Source organism: Alosa pseudoharengus, unplaced genomic scaffold, assembly GCF_046254945.1.
Source record: "Alosa pseudoharengus isolate Yale_2024_CS ecotype anadromous, Long Island Sound unplaced genomic scaffold, YU_APseudo_1.1 YU_APseudo_1.1_scf_17, whole genome shotgun sequence".
In the NCBI taxonomy this organism is placed as follows: domain Eukaryota; kingdom Metazoa; phylum Chordata; class Actinopteri; order Clupeiformes; family Clupeidae; genus Alosa; species Alosa pseudoharengus.
The window spans coordinates 23,994,031-24,011,522 of NW_027468640.1; the positions used below are offsets into that span (position 1 = coordinate 23,994,031).

Sequence of the window (17,492 nt, forward strand, 5' to 3'; positions counted from 1 at the left end):
GCCTAATCATTACAGCATGTCATTGATGATGATGATCAGAATAGTTATTGTAAATTAGAATGGCTCTCATTTTGAAAATAAAAACTTTCCATAAAAATATGCTATATGTTATTGTAAAATGTGTTTACAGTGTATAGTGTATATTTGTTGTCATTTATTGTTTTGTGCTTTATCGTGGCTGATATAGTAAAACACACTGAATGATTTATGATGAAGAACCAGCAGTCATCCAAACAACAATAAATGTTTAGTTTGGTTTAGTTTGGTTTGGTTTGTCTCATGTAGAAATGTGACTCATGTGCTGGTACATTGTGGTTTCCTAGTACTAAAGAGGCATCGTTAGCTCCTGCTACCTGACTGTTTAAAAAAAATCCCCTGGGACGTGTCAGAAATGATTATGGAAATGTAACAGGAGCTTATGGAACGAGAGGCACCCTCACAGATTTGGGTCAATCTGGAGAAAGAGAGATGAATGAATATCTAAAGTAACAACCTGTATGAAACAAGGCTACCAAGACAATTTTGTCCACATAGATATACAGTCAACATGGGTTGAAGTGCCAGTGAATTAATAAAATGAAAAACAATCTGTTTTAGTGTGTTTTTATTAAACAAACTTAAAAGCTTATTACAGACCATATCGATTGCCCCCCCCCCCCCCCTCACATACACACACACAATTTTGAAATTTGTGAGAATCGTTCAGTTTTAGGGTAAACACAAGAAATATTTCTCAGTCCAAAGTTGATACATCCCTAATGTAATCCCATAAAATAAATCAAAGACTAATAATGAGTAAGACATTAGAAGCTTAACAGATACACATGCATAATGTGTCAGGAATGCAACACTGCCAGTAAAGCAGTAAAGCCAAACAACAGAATGAACTTTGGCTGATTAAACTGTTCGTGGGTCAAGAAACCAGGAAATGTCTGTTGAAAACATGATTGTGCCATAAAGAAGTTGCTGAGAAGTTAATAAGCCTAAAGGTTGGACCTATGCCTGTAAGCCTATGCTTGCCAGGAAGTCTATTTATGTTTTTCTATTTGACATTTACATCTAAAATATTACCACATAGATATTATATTCTCATCAAACTTTTGTTATTTTCAGAATTAAATATATTTTCCTGATGACATTAGACATATTTATTCAGAATAAATCATGTTTTTTGGTAAATATCTTATGATTATTTGTGTCCCTGGTTTGACTTCCCCCCCATCACATTTACTTTTTTTGTCAGTAAATAGCATACTGTTACTTGAAATGAAATCACGAAGACAATTTTTAATGTCTGCCTGTAGAGCCCCAAAGAAACTAAGCAGAACAATTCTGACATTCTTTTACATTGTTAGATTTCTTCATTATGAGGGGGTCCGTCAAGCTTAATTCAACTACCCCGTTACGCAAAATTATACAGGAATAACTGTTTACCATTATAGTTTTAACACTCATTGCTAAGCAAAGGACATTTTTAATTGAAGGCATGTATGTTAAGGCAATAACTTGATCGTTATTGGATAACTAGAGACAAATCAGCAGTTTCTTAGCTTTTAATAGGCATAGCTACCATGTGTCAAAGCTAATGTGCTAAGCTAGTATGTCTAGGTTTAATGGTTGTTGCAACTATCCCCACATGTGTTGCGACTGTCCCTCATGACTAATGACTAATAATTAAAATTGACTAAAATATATCTATATATCTATATAAAATATCTTTTTTATATATATATATATATATATATATATATATACTTATATAAGTAAAATAAAGTTTTATTGGCTTGATAATGAATACATTTCAATAGCTAGATGTTCCCTTCTGTATGTCAATAACTTCCTCTTTGAAAAATTCAGACGTGGCTACAATATTTTGCAATTTATATGTTCTGTTTTTTCAGTATGCCACGAGACAGGAAGAGAAAAACAGACAGAGGTGTCCCTCTACGCATTCTGAACTTAGCTGCAGAGACAGTGCAGAAAGAGGGCAGATCAGTGAGGTCTGTCGCAAAAGAGTTTAACATTTGCCACACAACTACCCTTTCACTAAGAAGGTAGAGAGATTAGGTCCAGGAGAGGAGATCAGGACAGGCTATTGGACTCCAAGGAGGGTTTTTTCTGACCACCAGGAAAATCTCCTGGCAGATTATTTAAAGACAGCTGCAGACTTATTTTATGGGCTCTGCACTAAAGAGGTAATCAAGACAGATGTTACAAAAGTATAGGTGTATGCGCAATTATGTGAAGGCTGTAAGTAAGATCTAGATGAAGGAACATTGTGAGGGAGAGTATGGAAAAGTTAACCTTGAATGACATTTATTTATTTATTTATTTTTCATTCATGCCATTTGAACTTGCGGTCCAATACAAATCCAAATACCCCGAAACCTGGAATGAGTCATGCTTGGCTGGCCGTGATTTATGAAAAGACAACCAAGTCTTTCCATACGGCGCCCCCAAGCAACCAAGAAACATTCATTTCAACAGGCACAATGTCACAATGTTTTTTGACAACCTTGAGAAGGTCCTTACTAGACACCAATTTGAAGCAAAGGACATTTGGAACATGGACGAAACAGGCATCACGACAATCCAACAGCCGGATCGTGCTGTCGCCAGGCGTGGTGATAGACAGGTGGGGTCAGCCACATCAGGTGAGAGGGGGACCCTTGTGACCCTTGCATGCGCTGGAAATGCTTTGGGGAACATTATTCCTCCTATGTTTATTTTCCAGAGAGTGCACTTTAAAGACCACTTCATCAGGGATGGCCCACCAGGATGCATCGGTACAGCCAACTCCTCAGGCTGGATGGTGGAGGAACATTTCATCCAATTCCTGCATCATTTCCAGCGGCACACAAGAGCATCAGTGGACGCTAAGGTCCTACTAATCCTTGACAACCACTCCTCGCACCTCTCTATCAGAGGAATCAATTTTGCCCGAGCTAATGGCATTATAATGCTGTCTTTCCCACCCCACTTTTCACACAGGCTGCAGCCACTAGATCGAAGCGTTTTTGGCCCTCTCGAAGGGAAAATGAATGCCTCCTCTTCTGCAGTTCTGTCCTCCTCCGCAGCTCCTCCAGTACAAGCTGGTCCGTCCTTTCCTTCCTCTGTAGCCCCTCCACTACAAGCTGGCCAGTCCTTTCCTTCCTCTGTAGCCCCTCCACTACAAGCTGGCCAGTCCTCCCATCTACTCATGTCTCCTCTGCCAGACCTGTCCCTCTGCAGGTCAACAAGGACACGAGTTTTCACCTGAGACCATCAGCCCTCACCCCAAAGCTGGACCACGCAAAACCAGAGAAAACGGGAGGAGAAAACGTAAGTCGGCCATCCTTACAGACAACCCTGAAAAGGAGGCATTGGAACAGGAAAAGAAACCAAAGAAAGTAAAGAGAAAGCTGGCCCAGAACAGAAACCAGCCAACAGAAAAAATAAGCAAAAAGAAAGGAAAGAAAAAGCAAAAAAGAAAGCACATAAAAAAGGAAAGCAACTCAGAGGGAGATGATGCATTTTGTATCGTTTGTTTGGAGAGTTACTCCAAACCAAAAGAGATGTGGTTGCAATGCCTGCTCTGCACTGATGGCAGGTCCATTTATGTATGCCACAACTGTGAATCAGACAGTGAATAATTTTCTGTCTGCTGTTTATAGTCAAGACTCTGTGTTTTAAGTCAAGATGGCTGTGTTTTGTTAGGTCTGTTTCTTTAAGTAATTCATTAATACTGAGCAGTACAAATTAACTGTAATAATTAATACAAGGTTCTGTTACATTCTGTTGTCATTTGAAAGATTGTCATGTTTATTACTGGAAAAATGCAAATTCTGAAAGTTTTTTTTCCCTCCCCACACTCTTCAAAGGGTCAAGATGGCCTCAAATTCAAGATGTCTCATTAAAACAGTTCTGAGTGTTTTGTTAGGTCTGTTTCTTTCTTTAATTAATTAATTAATTAATTAATACTGAGCAGTCAAAATTAAGTGTTGTTTCATCACTGTTTAAAAAAAATAAAATAAATGATAATCAAGAGTGATTTTTGTCATTTTATGTAATTTTAATAAGTGTTGCAACTGTCCCTCAAGACTGTTGCAACCGTCACCTTGTGTGGGAGCAGTTGCAATGTTTCACTCTCTTAATTAAAATGTAATTTAGTTCAATATTATAATATTTACACATGTTGCATAATTGGCCTTTCTATTGAAAACAGTCTCTGAGATATACAAGGAAAGGTAAAAAGTGGAGTAACTGTCCCCACTCTCCCTACCATCCTGCCACATTTATTATATTTCAATTCATTATATTTCAATGTGAAAAAAATAAATGTATACCTGAGGTGGGCAAATATGTTTTTGTGATCATGGTGATCATGTCTTTAATGATGTGGATAAATTGAAAAGAATTTTACTTTTGATGAAAAGTAGAAGAAGAATGTTACAGTATGAAGAGAATTATATGGTGGAAAAGGCATCCGTTTCTTGGAATGACCCATCTGGCCTACAGGAAACTCCACCTGGCCAAAATAATAAACCAGACATAATGAGCAAAATAATCCTTCAATAGTTTGAACAAAATGTGGATTATCTGCAATGGTGGATTGCTTCTGATATATTCACCCTTCTACAAATGTTTCTGAAGAGGGTTGAATACAGGTAACAAAATGCTTTATACCTCTGAATTCAGTATATATATGTATAGCATATATACTCTTTTGATCCCGTGAGGGAAACTTAGTCTCTGCATTTATCCCAATCTGTGAATTAGTGAAACACACTCAGCACACGGTGAACACACAGTGAGGTGAAGCACACACTAATCCCGGCGCAGTGAGCTGCCTGCAACAACAGTGCCGCTCGGGGAGCAGTGAGGGGTTAGTTGCCTTGCTCAAGGGCACTTCAGCCGTGCCTACTGGTCGGGGTTCGAACCGGCAACCCTCCGATTACAAGTCCGAAGCGCTAACCAGTAGGCCACGGCTGCCCGTTCAATGATGCAATGTTCCGGTATGGAATGGGCGTGTAGTGGATTACCAAGTAATTAGGTGGCTTTACTTTAATCATCAAACCACTGTGGGGCCTCTTCTGTTGAAACACAACTAAACACACGTGGCCTACGTGGGTGGTGCAGCATTGTGGCTATAAGGAACTGGGCTAACAAGCAGTAGCCAGAAATGTTGAGGGTTCAATTTGTAGTTGACAACATTGTGTCTTTGAGCATTGCACATTTTGATCCCCAAAACTGTCAGCGAAATGAATAACTAGCTACTTACTGTAGACTAAGCCTGATTCGACTGATTCATGGCTAAAAATCAATTAAAATGTGCACAGTTCTTGCTTGGCAGAAGACAAATACAGTCCTCATACAGTTTCAATAAATTTAATTGAGAATGATTGATATTTTAAGGAAATTCGATTTGTGTCTGTGATCAGGCATCATGCAAGTAGAAATTCATATTTAGAATAGTAGACAGAAAAGTCCTGTCGTCATAACACTAAATAATTATATCAGGATATATAGATTAGTTTTAGCTTGAGTGTACTTAAGATGTAACGTTAAACATGATCAATTAAGTTCAAGTTCAAGTTCGGTTTATTGTCATATGTAAGCCTACAATATAATGAAATGCATTTTGCTCCATCACTCACATGCAGTATAACAGACAAGGAGACATACAACAGACAAAAAAACAGACATGAAGTGCATAGTGCAAGACAAGTAAAGTCTGGCGGTCGTAGACAATGGCATGTTACACTTTGTGCAAGAAAAGTGACAATTGACACAAAAACTGACAATTAACACAAAAACCTTGAAAATAACAAAAGTTTGATGAGAATATAATATATATGTGGTAATATTTTAGATGTAAATGTGTCATGTAGAAAAACATAAATAGACTTCCTGGCAAGCATAGGCTTACAGGCATAGGTCCAACCTTTAGGTTTATCAACTTCTCAGCAACCTCTTTATGGCACAATCAACAGGATACAATATTCGTTAGAGTCATTATAATGTTCTGCTGAAAGCAATATAAATAATTTTGATATCATACAAAACAGTTATAGGTCAACAAGGAAGAATCTGTTATCTTCAGGAAACACCGATAAATACCACTGCCGTGAAACAAATGATCAATAAATAACTCACGAGGAGGAAGAAGGAACTGCTCGTAGCCCACACACTCTTCCCACATAGTGTATTGGGGGCGCGGCTCCAGACTCCAGAACTGTATATAAAGTTAGACCTAGCAGACACTCAACATTCAACTCTACTGAAGACTCAGACTGAAGACTGAACAGGTGAGGTTTAATTTACCCTTGGTAAAATAATTGTGTTGTATTAGAGTGCTCATATATCAGATGAGTTTGCAGCATTTTGAAGTTGATAGCTATAGTAATGGGCTATATCATGTTGCAGCATCATGGTTATTCGGTAATGGTTTCATGTCATCTATATATTATTGTGTGGCAGCAGTTTTCATGGGATCGAACCTGCTTAGTCAAAATGAATAGACTTGTCTTCAAAGTGAAGTGTATTGTATTTGCTCTTTGAAAACTGCAGACTCATCTATAAATGAAAATGTTTTCTATGATGTGGGAAAGCTCAAGTGTCAGCATCAGGGTTAAAACAAATGTAACATACTGTAATGCAATGCAAAGATAGGGATGGTAGTATGCCAACTGTTAAGGTGATGCCAGAATAGCATGTGCATCTCATATCTACTCTCCTACACTATGACTCACAAGAGTACAAAGCAAAGAGGTGGACATGTCATCATAATCAAAGTCATAAGTCATAACTTGGGCATAATAAAATTAAAAAATGAGATCAGTTCCCTTAAGCTACTGAACTGTTGATATAACTGTGACACATTCTTAGTTTGGCAAGCATGCAATGCAGCATTTATTGCACATTTCTTATCTTTAAAGGGAGCTCTCAGCCTTCATAACGACTATATTTGTCTTGTTTCAGATATGAATCTGTCTACCTTCCTGTCAGTCACTGGGCTCTGCCTGTTGCTCAGCTGGTGTGATGGCTCAGGTAAGTTATTTGATAAAGAAATATTTAAAAAGACATTTCAAGCTTTCCAAAAAGAAATGGAATATTGCAGAATTTACTTTTCTGTTGAATACTTGCGATAAATAACATTAAAGGCACTCTAAGCCCCCCCCCCCCCTCGTTCAATTGAAACTCTCTTAAATGTGCATCTTATCGGTAGCCACATCCTGGATGTGCAGCCTAGCCAAAGCTTGCTTTACTAAAATGTGTGTGTGACAAGCACAGTACTTGAACTCGCCTGTTCACTTGAACACGGAATTTGCCACGCCTCCTTCAATCAGACAGGTTATTTATTTGCAGTCTAGGTTATTTATTTGCAGTCTGCCTCTATCTGCCGAAGTTGCAGCATCGGCGTCACTCCGCGTGCAACCCACCACCTCCCCTTACGCCTCCCGTCCTCCATAGTTCAAGATAAGGGGGTGTATTGCGGAATCCTGCACGACTCCTGCCTGCGCAGTTGACTCCTGCACGATTCCGCAAATCACGCAGAAATGGAAATGCAGTGTTTGCTTATCTCCAAAGCAGTTTGAAGGAACTTCATCAAACTTTCCACAGTTAATCCCTAAAATAGGCCATGGGCCAGAAGGGACTACTACCATGAATTTGCTTTATTTTAATGGTCAAGGCCAAAATGTATCAGCCATATACTTGGTTTACCAATATAAAATAGAGAACTTTGTGCATGGTATGGAGGTAGGTGGGGCATATTTTAACTCATGTTAACTCACATCTAGAGGGTGTAGACTAAATATGTAATTTAGGCTGTTTAATTAGTTTGCCCTTAATATTACAGGCCAAAATATTTCAGCTGTATACTTGGCTCACCTATACAATATAGGACTATGTATTGTGATGGTATGGAGGAAGGGATGTAGTAATTTTTGTTAATGCGCATACAGAGGGTGTAATCTTTAAAAGAATATATAGTGTAGGTGGTTGAATGGCCTTTCCCTTAATGCTAGAGGACGAAATGTAGATAGCAAGTGAATAACAAACTCTGACCATTGTTATTTGAAATAATTATTTTGTTTTGTTTTTTTGGGGCAAGAAATTACCATCACCTTGACCATTACAATGAATTTGACCCCCCAACGTCTTCATTCACCCAGAAATGGACCCAGAAAACCTATGATTTGATAGTAAAACCATCAAATGGAAAGATTTGCTATTCTTATTTTCCATCTAACTCTTTTGGTAGCCATTTTGGAAATATGCCAATGTTCACAAGATGTCCTGACCTACCCAAAATGCAAAAACCTCAATAACCATTTCCCCCTGACTATTAATGTTTTTTACCCTGTTGGTTAGAAAAATATGCAACATTATATGACAACATAACATCCTATTTTGTTCCTCTACAGAAAGCCCAGGTCGACCTTTCATCCTAGAAGCTGTTGAGGAGGCAAAGAGGGTCGTAAATGAGGCCTACAAGTATTCACGTGAAGAGTAAGCAAATTCTCTATATACAGTCATTGTTATCCATCTATTGGTGTTATTCAAGTGGGAAAATCATGGGTGAGTTTTTGTGTGAATCCGTATAAAATATAAAAGTATGGTCATGAACGTATGGTCATGTTCTGCCATGTCCCACCCTGTAGGAGTCTGAGGAGAGTGCGCAGAGAGGACATCCGCCCCTCAGATATTTTGCGACTGATGAAGCAGCCAGCACGGGATACCCGCAATGCAGTGCGGGCCGCCGACACCATGGACATCGCCCTCGGGCTCATTCACCAGAAGGCCCATCACATCCACAAGAGATCGATCAATGCCACAGGTCAGACATGAAGAAAACCCACTGTGGTAATGAAAGGTTCTATGGCAGGGTGGAGCTGTGATAAGGGACGACCCGGGTTCAATTCCTGCAATTGCAAATCCACTTTAGATAAAGCTTCCGCTAAATATCAGTCAACTTTAACTTTGATCAAGCACTATATAAATGCATGTTGTTGTTGTTGTTGTTCCTTTTGTTGTCGAAAAACAATACTTGGATTCTCTGACACCCATCCATACAGTAGGTTTACAAAAATTTCCTTGGCGTTGTGTTATGGTGACCAGAGGACTCATTGTGTCTCCCTCTTTCAGACCTGATCACAGAGGACGAACGGCAGCTCATTGAGCGTCTCACAGGCTGTACTAGTCGTGTCCTGACCCCATCCTGCAGAACAACCCCTTTAATCAACAAGTACCGTACCGCCACCAGTGTCTGCAACAACAAGTGAGTGCTGCAGATCAGTCTCATTTCACTGGATTTCCCCTAAGACTACATCAGTCTGCTGAGTTGTTAGAGTAATGTGCATGTGCCTGTCAGTGGGCAAAATACATCAGATTGAATTGTGTGTTCCTCTATTTCCCAGGAAAAACCCAAGGCTTGGAGCTTCAAACACACCTTTTGCCAGATGGCTGCCGGCCGAGTATGAAGATGGAATTTCTCAGCCAAAAGGGTGGGACCGGAATAGAAAGTACAACAATTTCCTGCTTCCTCTGGTAAGATGATGACGGCATTGATGATGATGATGATGAGATGATAATGGTGGTATTTTATCATCTGTGGCTAATGTTCTCCCTCATGTTTTCTTTCAGGTAAGAGAGGTGTCCAACCGTATCCTGAGCACCACTGACAATGGTGTTGAGAGTGACAATGAATTCTCCTACCTGGTGACGATCTTCGGTCAGTGGAATGACCATGACCTGACATTCACGCCTACCTCCCCCAGCATACGCTCTTTCAGCAGTGGCCTGGACTGTGGCACCAGCTGCGAGCAGTCCAATCCCTGTTTCCCCATACCGGTCAGTGACATACTTTCTTCCACTCTTCTCTCTGACTCCTTCTCTTTCTCTCTTTCTTTCTCTGTCTGTCTTTCTGTATATCCATCTTTCTCTTTCTTTGTGTCTTTCTCACCTATCTGTCTGTTTGCTCGTTTCCGCCACAGGCCCCTACAGGAGACCCCCGGCTGTCCCAAGACACCTGCATCCCAGTGTTCCGCTCGGCTCCGACCTGCGGCACCGGGAACGGTGCCTTCATGTTCGGCGGGCAGGCTAACGTGCGTGAACAGATCAACTCGCTGACGGCCTTTGTGGATGCGGGCCAGGTCTACGGCTCGGAGGACAGCCAGGCACGCGATCTGCGTGACCTCACCAATGACGGAGGCCTGCTGCGCGTCAACCAGAGGTTCCGTGACCCCTCGGGCAACCGGGAGCTGCTGCCATTCTCGAGTGTGGAGGGAAACATGTGCGCTACACGCCGACCAATCACCAATGACACCACTGCAGAAGAAGTGCCTTGTTTTGTGGCAGGTACTCATTTCTTACTAGCTGTTTTCTCTTCTTTTATACTATTCCCTTGTGGGGGGCACTGTGGCTCAAGTGGCTACAGCGTCCATACCACATTTGGCTTCAAGTGCCCACGAGGACCCAGGTTCAAGTCCGAGCTGCGGTCATTTCCCGACCCCACACCATGTCTGTCTCCCACTTGCTTACTGGTCATATCCAAATGAAGGCAAAAAGCCCTAATATATATACTTTATACTCTTTATACTCATTGCTCTCCCTCTCCCCCCCTGGGAAGTTTCATGTTCATACGCTTCCTTACACCAAGCTCTACCCGTGTCCCCATCTGCTGGTTGTGTGCAGGTGATGCCCGTGTCGATGAGAACATTGGCCTGACGTCTCTCCATACTTTGTTCCTGCGGGAGCACAACCGGCTGGCTCGGGCCCTGCGGCAGCTCAACCCCCACTGGAGCAGCGAGACCCTCTACCAGGAGGCCCGCAAGATCCTGGGTGGCTACCACCAGGTGGGGCTACTGAGCACACACATGTACCTTCTCCTTCCACACAGTTAACTCATACTACTTTGCCTATTTTTAATGGTGAAGAGCTTCGCACAGCTTTTTCATCCTCTTTTGGTCTCCTTTACCTCTCTTTCCAACACATTCTGTGCTATTTCAGGTCATTGTGTACCGTGACTACCTGTTGCACATCATTGGCCCTGAGGCGCACAGCAGATACCTGGGCACTTACTCGGGCTACAACGACAGCGTGGACCCAAGTATCTCCAACGTGTTTGCCACAGCTGCCTACCGCTTTGCCCACAATACCATCCAGCCGCTGATGTTTCGTCTGGATGAGAACTACAATGATCACCCCCAGTTTCCCAGTGTACCCCTCTTCAAAGCTTTCTCTACCCCATGGAGGCTGATCTTTGAAGGTTAGTGTGAGCATCTCAAAAGAAATATGGTAAAAGTTCTTCATCTCCAGCCATAGATACGTTCGGCATCTAGTCATAATTGTGGGTACTGCCCCCAAATTGACCGACGTGGTGGAGAGAGTTTGATTCGATTGAGTGCAACCTAATGGAGGTGCACCGGTGTAGGTACAGAAAACACTTTAACAAGGTTAAAACTTTTAGCAAATATCAATAAATGGCACAAGAAAGGTTTGGACTGGGACTTATGAGTCAGTAGGGTTAAGGGTAACATTAAGTTCCACAATTTTGATAATTCCAGTTACACTGTCAGAACTGTCGAGTGGACTCATTGTAGAACAGTTTTTAATGGCCAGACTGTTTAGCTCGGTTTAGCAAGCTAAGCCGTAAGCCATAACACCACATACTCATAAATTGCACCTTAATTTATTCTCACATATGTATATTCCCTACAATATTAATTGGACCATATGAATAGTTTGAATAGTTTTAGCAAATAATGTGTACTAGTTACCTATGTTACACTGATGATATAAAGGTATCATAAAGTTATCAAAGCTAGTTAGCAAGCTATGGAAGCTAACATCAGATGTTAGCCACCAGAGAAAATTGTCGTCAACATTGGGAAATCGAGGGTGAATTAGGTGAAAGCATACTTTGGACAGTTGAAACCATTGTGTTCACAAACAAGCTAAATCCCATCTGTACTTAAAACAAATGTATAAAGTGTAACTGCTAGCGATTATGCCCATTGTATGCTGTTAGCAGTCCTACCTCTCTGTGGTAACCTATATGCTGAATTGATCTATGTATGTTCAGTTAACTACATGAGCTTCAAAATCCTGTTATCCCCGCTTCAGGTGGCGTTGACCCTCTGATCCGGGGCCTGGTCGGGCGACCGGCTAAGCTGAACACCCAGGACCACATGATGGTGGATGCCCTTCGGGAGAAGCTCTTCAAGTTTACCAGTCGCCTGGCGTTGGACCTTGGCTCCCTTAACCTCCAGCGAGGCCGAGATCATGCCTTACCTGGTACTGCGCTAAACATGATTAGTTTGCTATGACTTTTACTGTCAAAAGACATTACATGTATTTTGTGCTTAACTAGTCAACGAGTCAAAGGTCATGGGACATTTTTTTCACATGTTTTCTATGCACAGTGCTTGTCTTCTCAGTTGTCAGCAGTCGAGCATTTGATGTCTGTTATCTTAGTAGTTGTAACTCATTGTCCCTTTTCTCTCTCTCCAGGGTATAACTCATGGCGCCAGATCTGTGGTCTCTCTACTCCCAAGACAGAGGCACAACTGGCTACGGTCTTGCAGAACAGGGCTCTAGCCCGTCAGCTCCTGCAGCTGTACGGATCCCCTGACAACATTGACATTTGGCTTGGCGGTGTGGCAGAGCCTTTTGTCCATGGTGGCCGTGTGGGGCCCCTTTTTGCCTGTCTCATCGCTACTCAGTTCCAGAAGATCCGTGATGGGGACAGGTGAGATAGAGGGGGAACTCTTGGAGGGTCCTTGGGGGAGTGTCTACAGAATATGGCTTGTGTTAGCATGCGCTGTAGGTGCCACATCACTTAGGGGATCCTTCTTTTGTGTTTTCAGGTTGTGGTGGGAAAATCATGGGGTGTTCACGAGGGCACAGAAGACCTCGCTGGCCTCGGTCTCAATGGCCCGCATCATCTGTGACAACACTGGCATCAGAGATGTTCCAAGCAACCCTTTCCTCTTCAGTGCCCGCGGCTCTGGCTACACCAACTGTGATGACATCACTCCATTCGATCTCCGACCATGGCTAGAGACAGGTGTGTGGACATTAGAGATAAACCACACATTTAAGTGTGGGTGTAGTCTCTGACAAACACACCACGTAAAAATTATACTTTTGTTATTAGCAATCCAATCACTTCCTGTCTTCTCCTTTGTTCTGTTCCTGTCCCCTCTGTGTCTTCATAATGATCTAAATGGAATGACTTGTAAGAACATGACTGTGGTAAATGGCCAAATTGGTGGTTGACACAAAGCTGTTTTGACCTTCCAGGCAATGTTCAGAATCACATTGTCAACGATGGAAATGAGGTTAGAGAGGATTTACTTCTGCATGCTGTATTTACACAGATGAGAGATTTTGCAAAAATAACCAATAATATTGTATAAGGCCACTTTCTTTTGTACACATAAATCATATTTTGCAATGATTTTCTGATCTCACACAAGGTAATCACGATCTTAAATTACTTATGTAGTGTCTTTTCTTTCGTGGTTTTCCATTTTTTCTCAGCTTTTTTGGGGGATTGTCTTTCTTTCTTAAATCCTAATCTAATCTATCAATGATTTATCTGTAAGATTATTCTCTGAAATGATTTGTTGTGACAGATTAGGGACAGGAAAATATCTTCATTTTCATAATTTCTGCAGATCTGGACACAGAGCCAATCCCAGGGCCGCCAGGACCACGCGGACCTGCTGGGGAACGAGGTAATCTATCTAAGACATATCCATATGTTGGAAAACCTGACGGAAATCCATATATGTTCTTGTCACATTCCTTGCTTTTGAAAGTAATTGTGGTGAATAATTACTTTCTATTAACTTAGACTGGCAAACCTTAGGAACACTCAGGAATCAGGTTTATTCTGTTACAAGCAGAGTGGGTAAAAAATGGTCTATGGTCTGTGTAGGCCATGGCACAGAGGCCATGGCCTCTGTTGGATCAACCTCTCCCTCTCTTCCTCAGTTCTCCATCCTTCTTCTTTTTAGTCTGACAAACATTGCAAGTTTAGTCACTTTTGTATGGGTTAAACAAAGAAAGAAATGGTGGCAAAACAAGCCCACTTAGTTGGTTCTCCACTTGGCATCAGACACACCTACTCACACCTACTTCACACCTATCTGAAGAACATGAGGAGAGATATCTTATATATCAGAAATATCACTTATAGAATGTTCCAAACATTCTCACAATCAAATCATTACAATCCTTGTACTGAGACTATTACAATGATACCAAACATGAATATATTTACATTTCATGACACATGGATACATTATAGCAAAGTCCTTTGTCTTGTGGATCTGATAGCCCTTGGAAACAGTACATTAGCATTTCATTGGGGGAGGGGAGGATGTCTTTATTTAATGCCAAGAGGGCCCACATGGCCTCCAAAACCAGTCTTGAAACTCCAAAATAATTCCCATCACTTTGCATAATCTGACCATGTTCTACCGTACCGAATGTTGGGCTGTGAAACTGACCGTACCTGTGTGTGTAACCCTGCAGGTCCCGCAGGGCCCCAGGGTCTAAAGGGTCCCCCCGGGCCCCCCGGCAGCAGCAGCCAACAACCTCGCTCTGCTTTCTCCGTCACCCTCGGGGGCTCCATCCCATCCAACAGCAAAGTCCTCCGCTTTACCCGCGTCACCTACAACGGCCAGGGCCACTACAGCACACAGACCGGCAAGTTCACCTGCCAGGTGCCCGGCGTCTACGAGTTTGAGCTCTTCTGCACGGCGATCCAAAACGTGGGCAGTATTCAGGTGAAGCGAAACGGGGTGGTGGTGATGACCGCCTTCTCATCCCACGTGGACGGCCGGCTTAACTTCACCGGGGATACAGTGGTGCAGCTGGGGCTGGGGGATGAGGTGTGGCTGGAGGCCAGCCAGGGGGGGTCTGGACTTCTCTCAGAGAGTTTCTTTACTGGACACATCCTTTTCACAGTCTAAGGGCAAGAAAGGACAGTCTACATATATTCACTGCACAGGCATGTAAATATAATCTCTCACGCATTCCGTATAACTAAAACAATCTTGTTACTGTTTTTAAACTTGATCTTTGCTCAGATCTCATATTTGCATTCGCACTTCATACAGACCCTTTTACTGTTTGTAAACAGTGATGGATGTGCACACAGCATGGTGCCGGAAGGTAATTAGTTTGTCAAGCTATGCAAATGGATTAACTACAAAAGATCACAAAAACCACCTGACCACAAACCAACCGGACAACCGGTTGCAGTTCACCCATAGTTCCCACAGGGGGGTTTGTGAGCAAGCTCCAAATGAATGGGAGTCTATGGGCTAGATGGCAAAATTTAAAATTTCACTTGTTTATCACCAAAAAACGTCACATTTTATTGTAGTTTCCACAGCTACAGTATGGGTTTTCCATCAAGTGAAACAAACAAATACCTATGTCCTGTAAATACTTTACAGGGTGGGCCAGTGGCCAAGTCTCTGGTCTGAATGAATAGGGTAGCATATCAGTTTCGGCACCAGTATGCACGCTCAAAAATGTTGACGACGTAAGCAGTAAAAGGGTCAATACTGCATCATATTCCCATAGCTAATTGTAGTCTATAGGCATTGCTATATTTGTTTAGACATTATGATTGCAAACACATGAAGTAGATACAGAATCATATGAATTATTTTTTAGCTGGTCTGAGAATTCAGAATGTATTCTAATAGCTTACAAGTGCGGAATAAAGACTTTTCTCAGTATGTGCTGTATATAGATGTTAACTGGAAATAATTGTAATCCAAGCTGTGAAATGGGCTGGAAAAATCAAACTTCGATCAGGCCAATCACATCTAGAGTTGTTGAGCGGGCTTAACATAATGACGACTGACTTGCGACGGTTCCACGTGAATTCCCTGCTACTTAAAAACAAAGAAGATGGATGCTGCTGCTGGCGAACCGCGCGACTGGAGTTAAGCTTTTTTTAAGTTGCCAAAAGTTTGATCAACTAGCCAACTAGCTCTGCTGGTGGGAAAACGCATGAGTCTCATGAGTTGTAGCGCTATCCTATTGTGTGCAGAAGGAATTTGAAAGACAACCATTTATCCCGCCCCTCGGATTGAGCACTGCCAATGGTGAGTTCCCAGTCCCTACATCTTGATGTGGGTCTGGCTCGTCAGACTAGTGAAATTCCAACATTTGCACTGAGTTGTATACTGAATATTTAGACTGTTTTTATCTTATTTTAAAATAAGACTCAGAACAAACAACTCAAAACAAACTTCACAGAATAGTTGCATCAAGTAACAGTACATTACATGTTACATTACTGTAGCTCTTTGCTTGTTATTCTGAAACCAAATGTATACTGTTTTATAGACATCGTCTGATATGTGTTGTTTATTTAAAAAAAAAAAAAAAATGAAATAAAATGTATTTTGTTCGATTAATCTGACTGCATTTAATGAATAATTTGAATCTCGAATCAATTACCAAGTAAGTTTATCAGTTATGGCAGAGCATGGCATGGCATACTACGATTATTAGATATATACGATTGTTAAGCAGATTAACAATTTATTTAGCATTAAGCCCTAAAAGGTGAATGTAATCAATATCACTTCAGTTGAATGTAGAAGTAAACTCACATAGTCTACTGTAACAAAGTAAAGTAACAAAGTAGCAAACAGTAACAAAGGAAACTTAACCAAAAACACAGAGACAAACTTAACAAATTAACAAGTTAAGAATAACAGATACACCAGATGAAACAGTATACCAAATCATGAGATTACAAACCCAAATATTAAAGGATAGAAAGAGAGAGGGAATGAGAGAAAGGGATCGAGAGAAAGAGAGAGAGAGAGAAAGGGAGAGAGAGGGAGAGAGAGAGGGAGACTCAGGGGTCAGCATAAGCTTCAGTATACCAAATCATGAGATTACAAACCCAAATATTAAAGGATAGAAAGAGAAAGGGATAGAGAGAGAGAGAGAGGGAGACTCAGGGGTCAGCAAAATCTTCCCCCACAGCCTTGGTAGCAGGAAAGAAGAGAGCAAGAGCCAAGACAAAAGAAGAGACCGAGCTGAGAATATTCTCCTCTTTTATCAATCACTTGGGTCACCCCGAATCATCAGGGCCTCTGTTATCTGAGAGGGATGGGTGTGGCCCAGGTGGATCATACCTTTAGACTATAGTGTAGTTCTTAGTCTACAACTATGCACAGATACATTAAATTGTAATTAAACCATGATCAGACTGTTGCCCACATTGCAAGTATTAATTCAAGACCAAACATGGATGTATTATTTTCACAACATACATTTACATAGATTTGATCGGTGACCATCAAGTTTCCACTGTACAGTATGTAGAAAGGAGAGGAGAGGTTGCTTGGCAGGGGGCTGGGAACTGAAGCCAAATGGCAACACTGTATGCATGAGCGGGGGTGTTGGGAATTCTGGCCATGGCTAGCTAAGACAATAGTGAGCGACAAGTACCCACACAGATGTAA

The 17,492-nt window shown here is 41.6% G+C and overlaps 1 protein-coding gene across 1 annotated transcript; it reads left to right on the forward strand.

Annotated features, from left to right (window-relative positions):
* Positions 1 to 2,566: 2,566 nt before the first annotated feature.
* Positions 2,567 to 16,170, forward strand: LOC143127063 (eosinophil peroxidase-like). The gene is made up of 16 exons (XM_076288366.1): positions 2,567 to 2,654; positions 3,232 to 3,321; positions 6,961 to 7,029; positions 8,409 to 8,493; positions 8,646 to 8,821; positions 9,130 to 9,262; positions 9,402 to 9,531; positions 9,628 to 9,834; positions 9,978 to 10,341; positions 10,678 to 10,838; positions 10,993 to 11,251; positions 12,109 to 12,279; positions 12,496 to 12,733; positions 12,852 to 13,051; positions 13,665 to 13,724; positions 14,536 to 16,170. The coding sequence occupies exons 1-16, from the start codon at positions 2,567 to 2,569 to the stop codon at positions 14,964 to 14,966; spliced, it is 2,862 nt and encodes a 953-aa protein (XP_076144481.1). The 3' UTR covers positions 14,967 to 16,170.
* Positions 16,171 to 17,492: the final 1,322 nt, after the last annotated feature.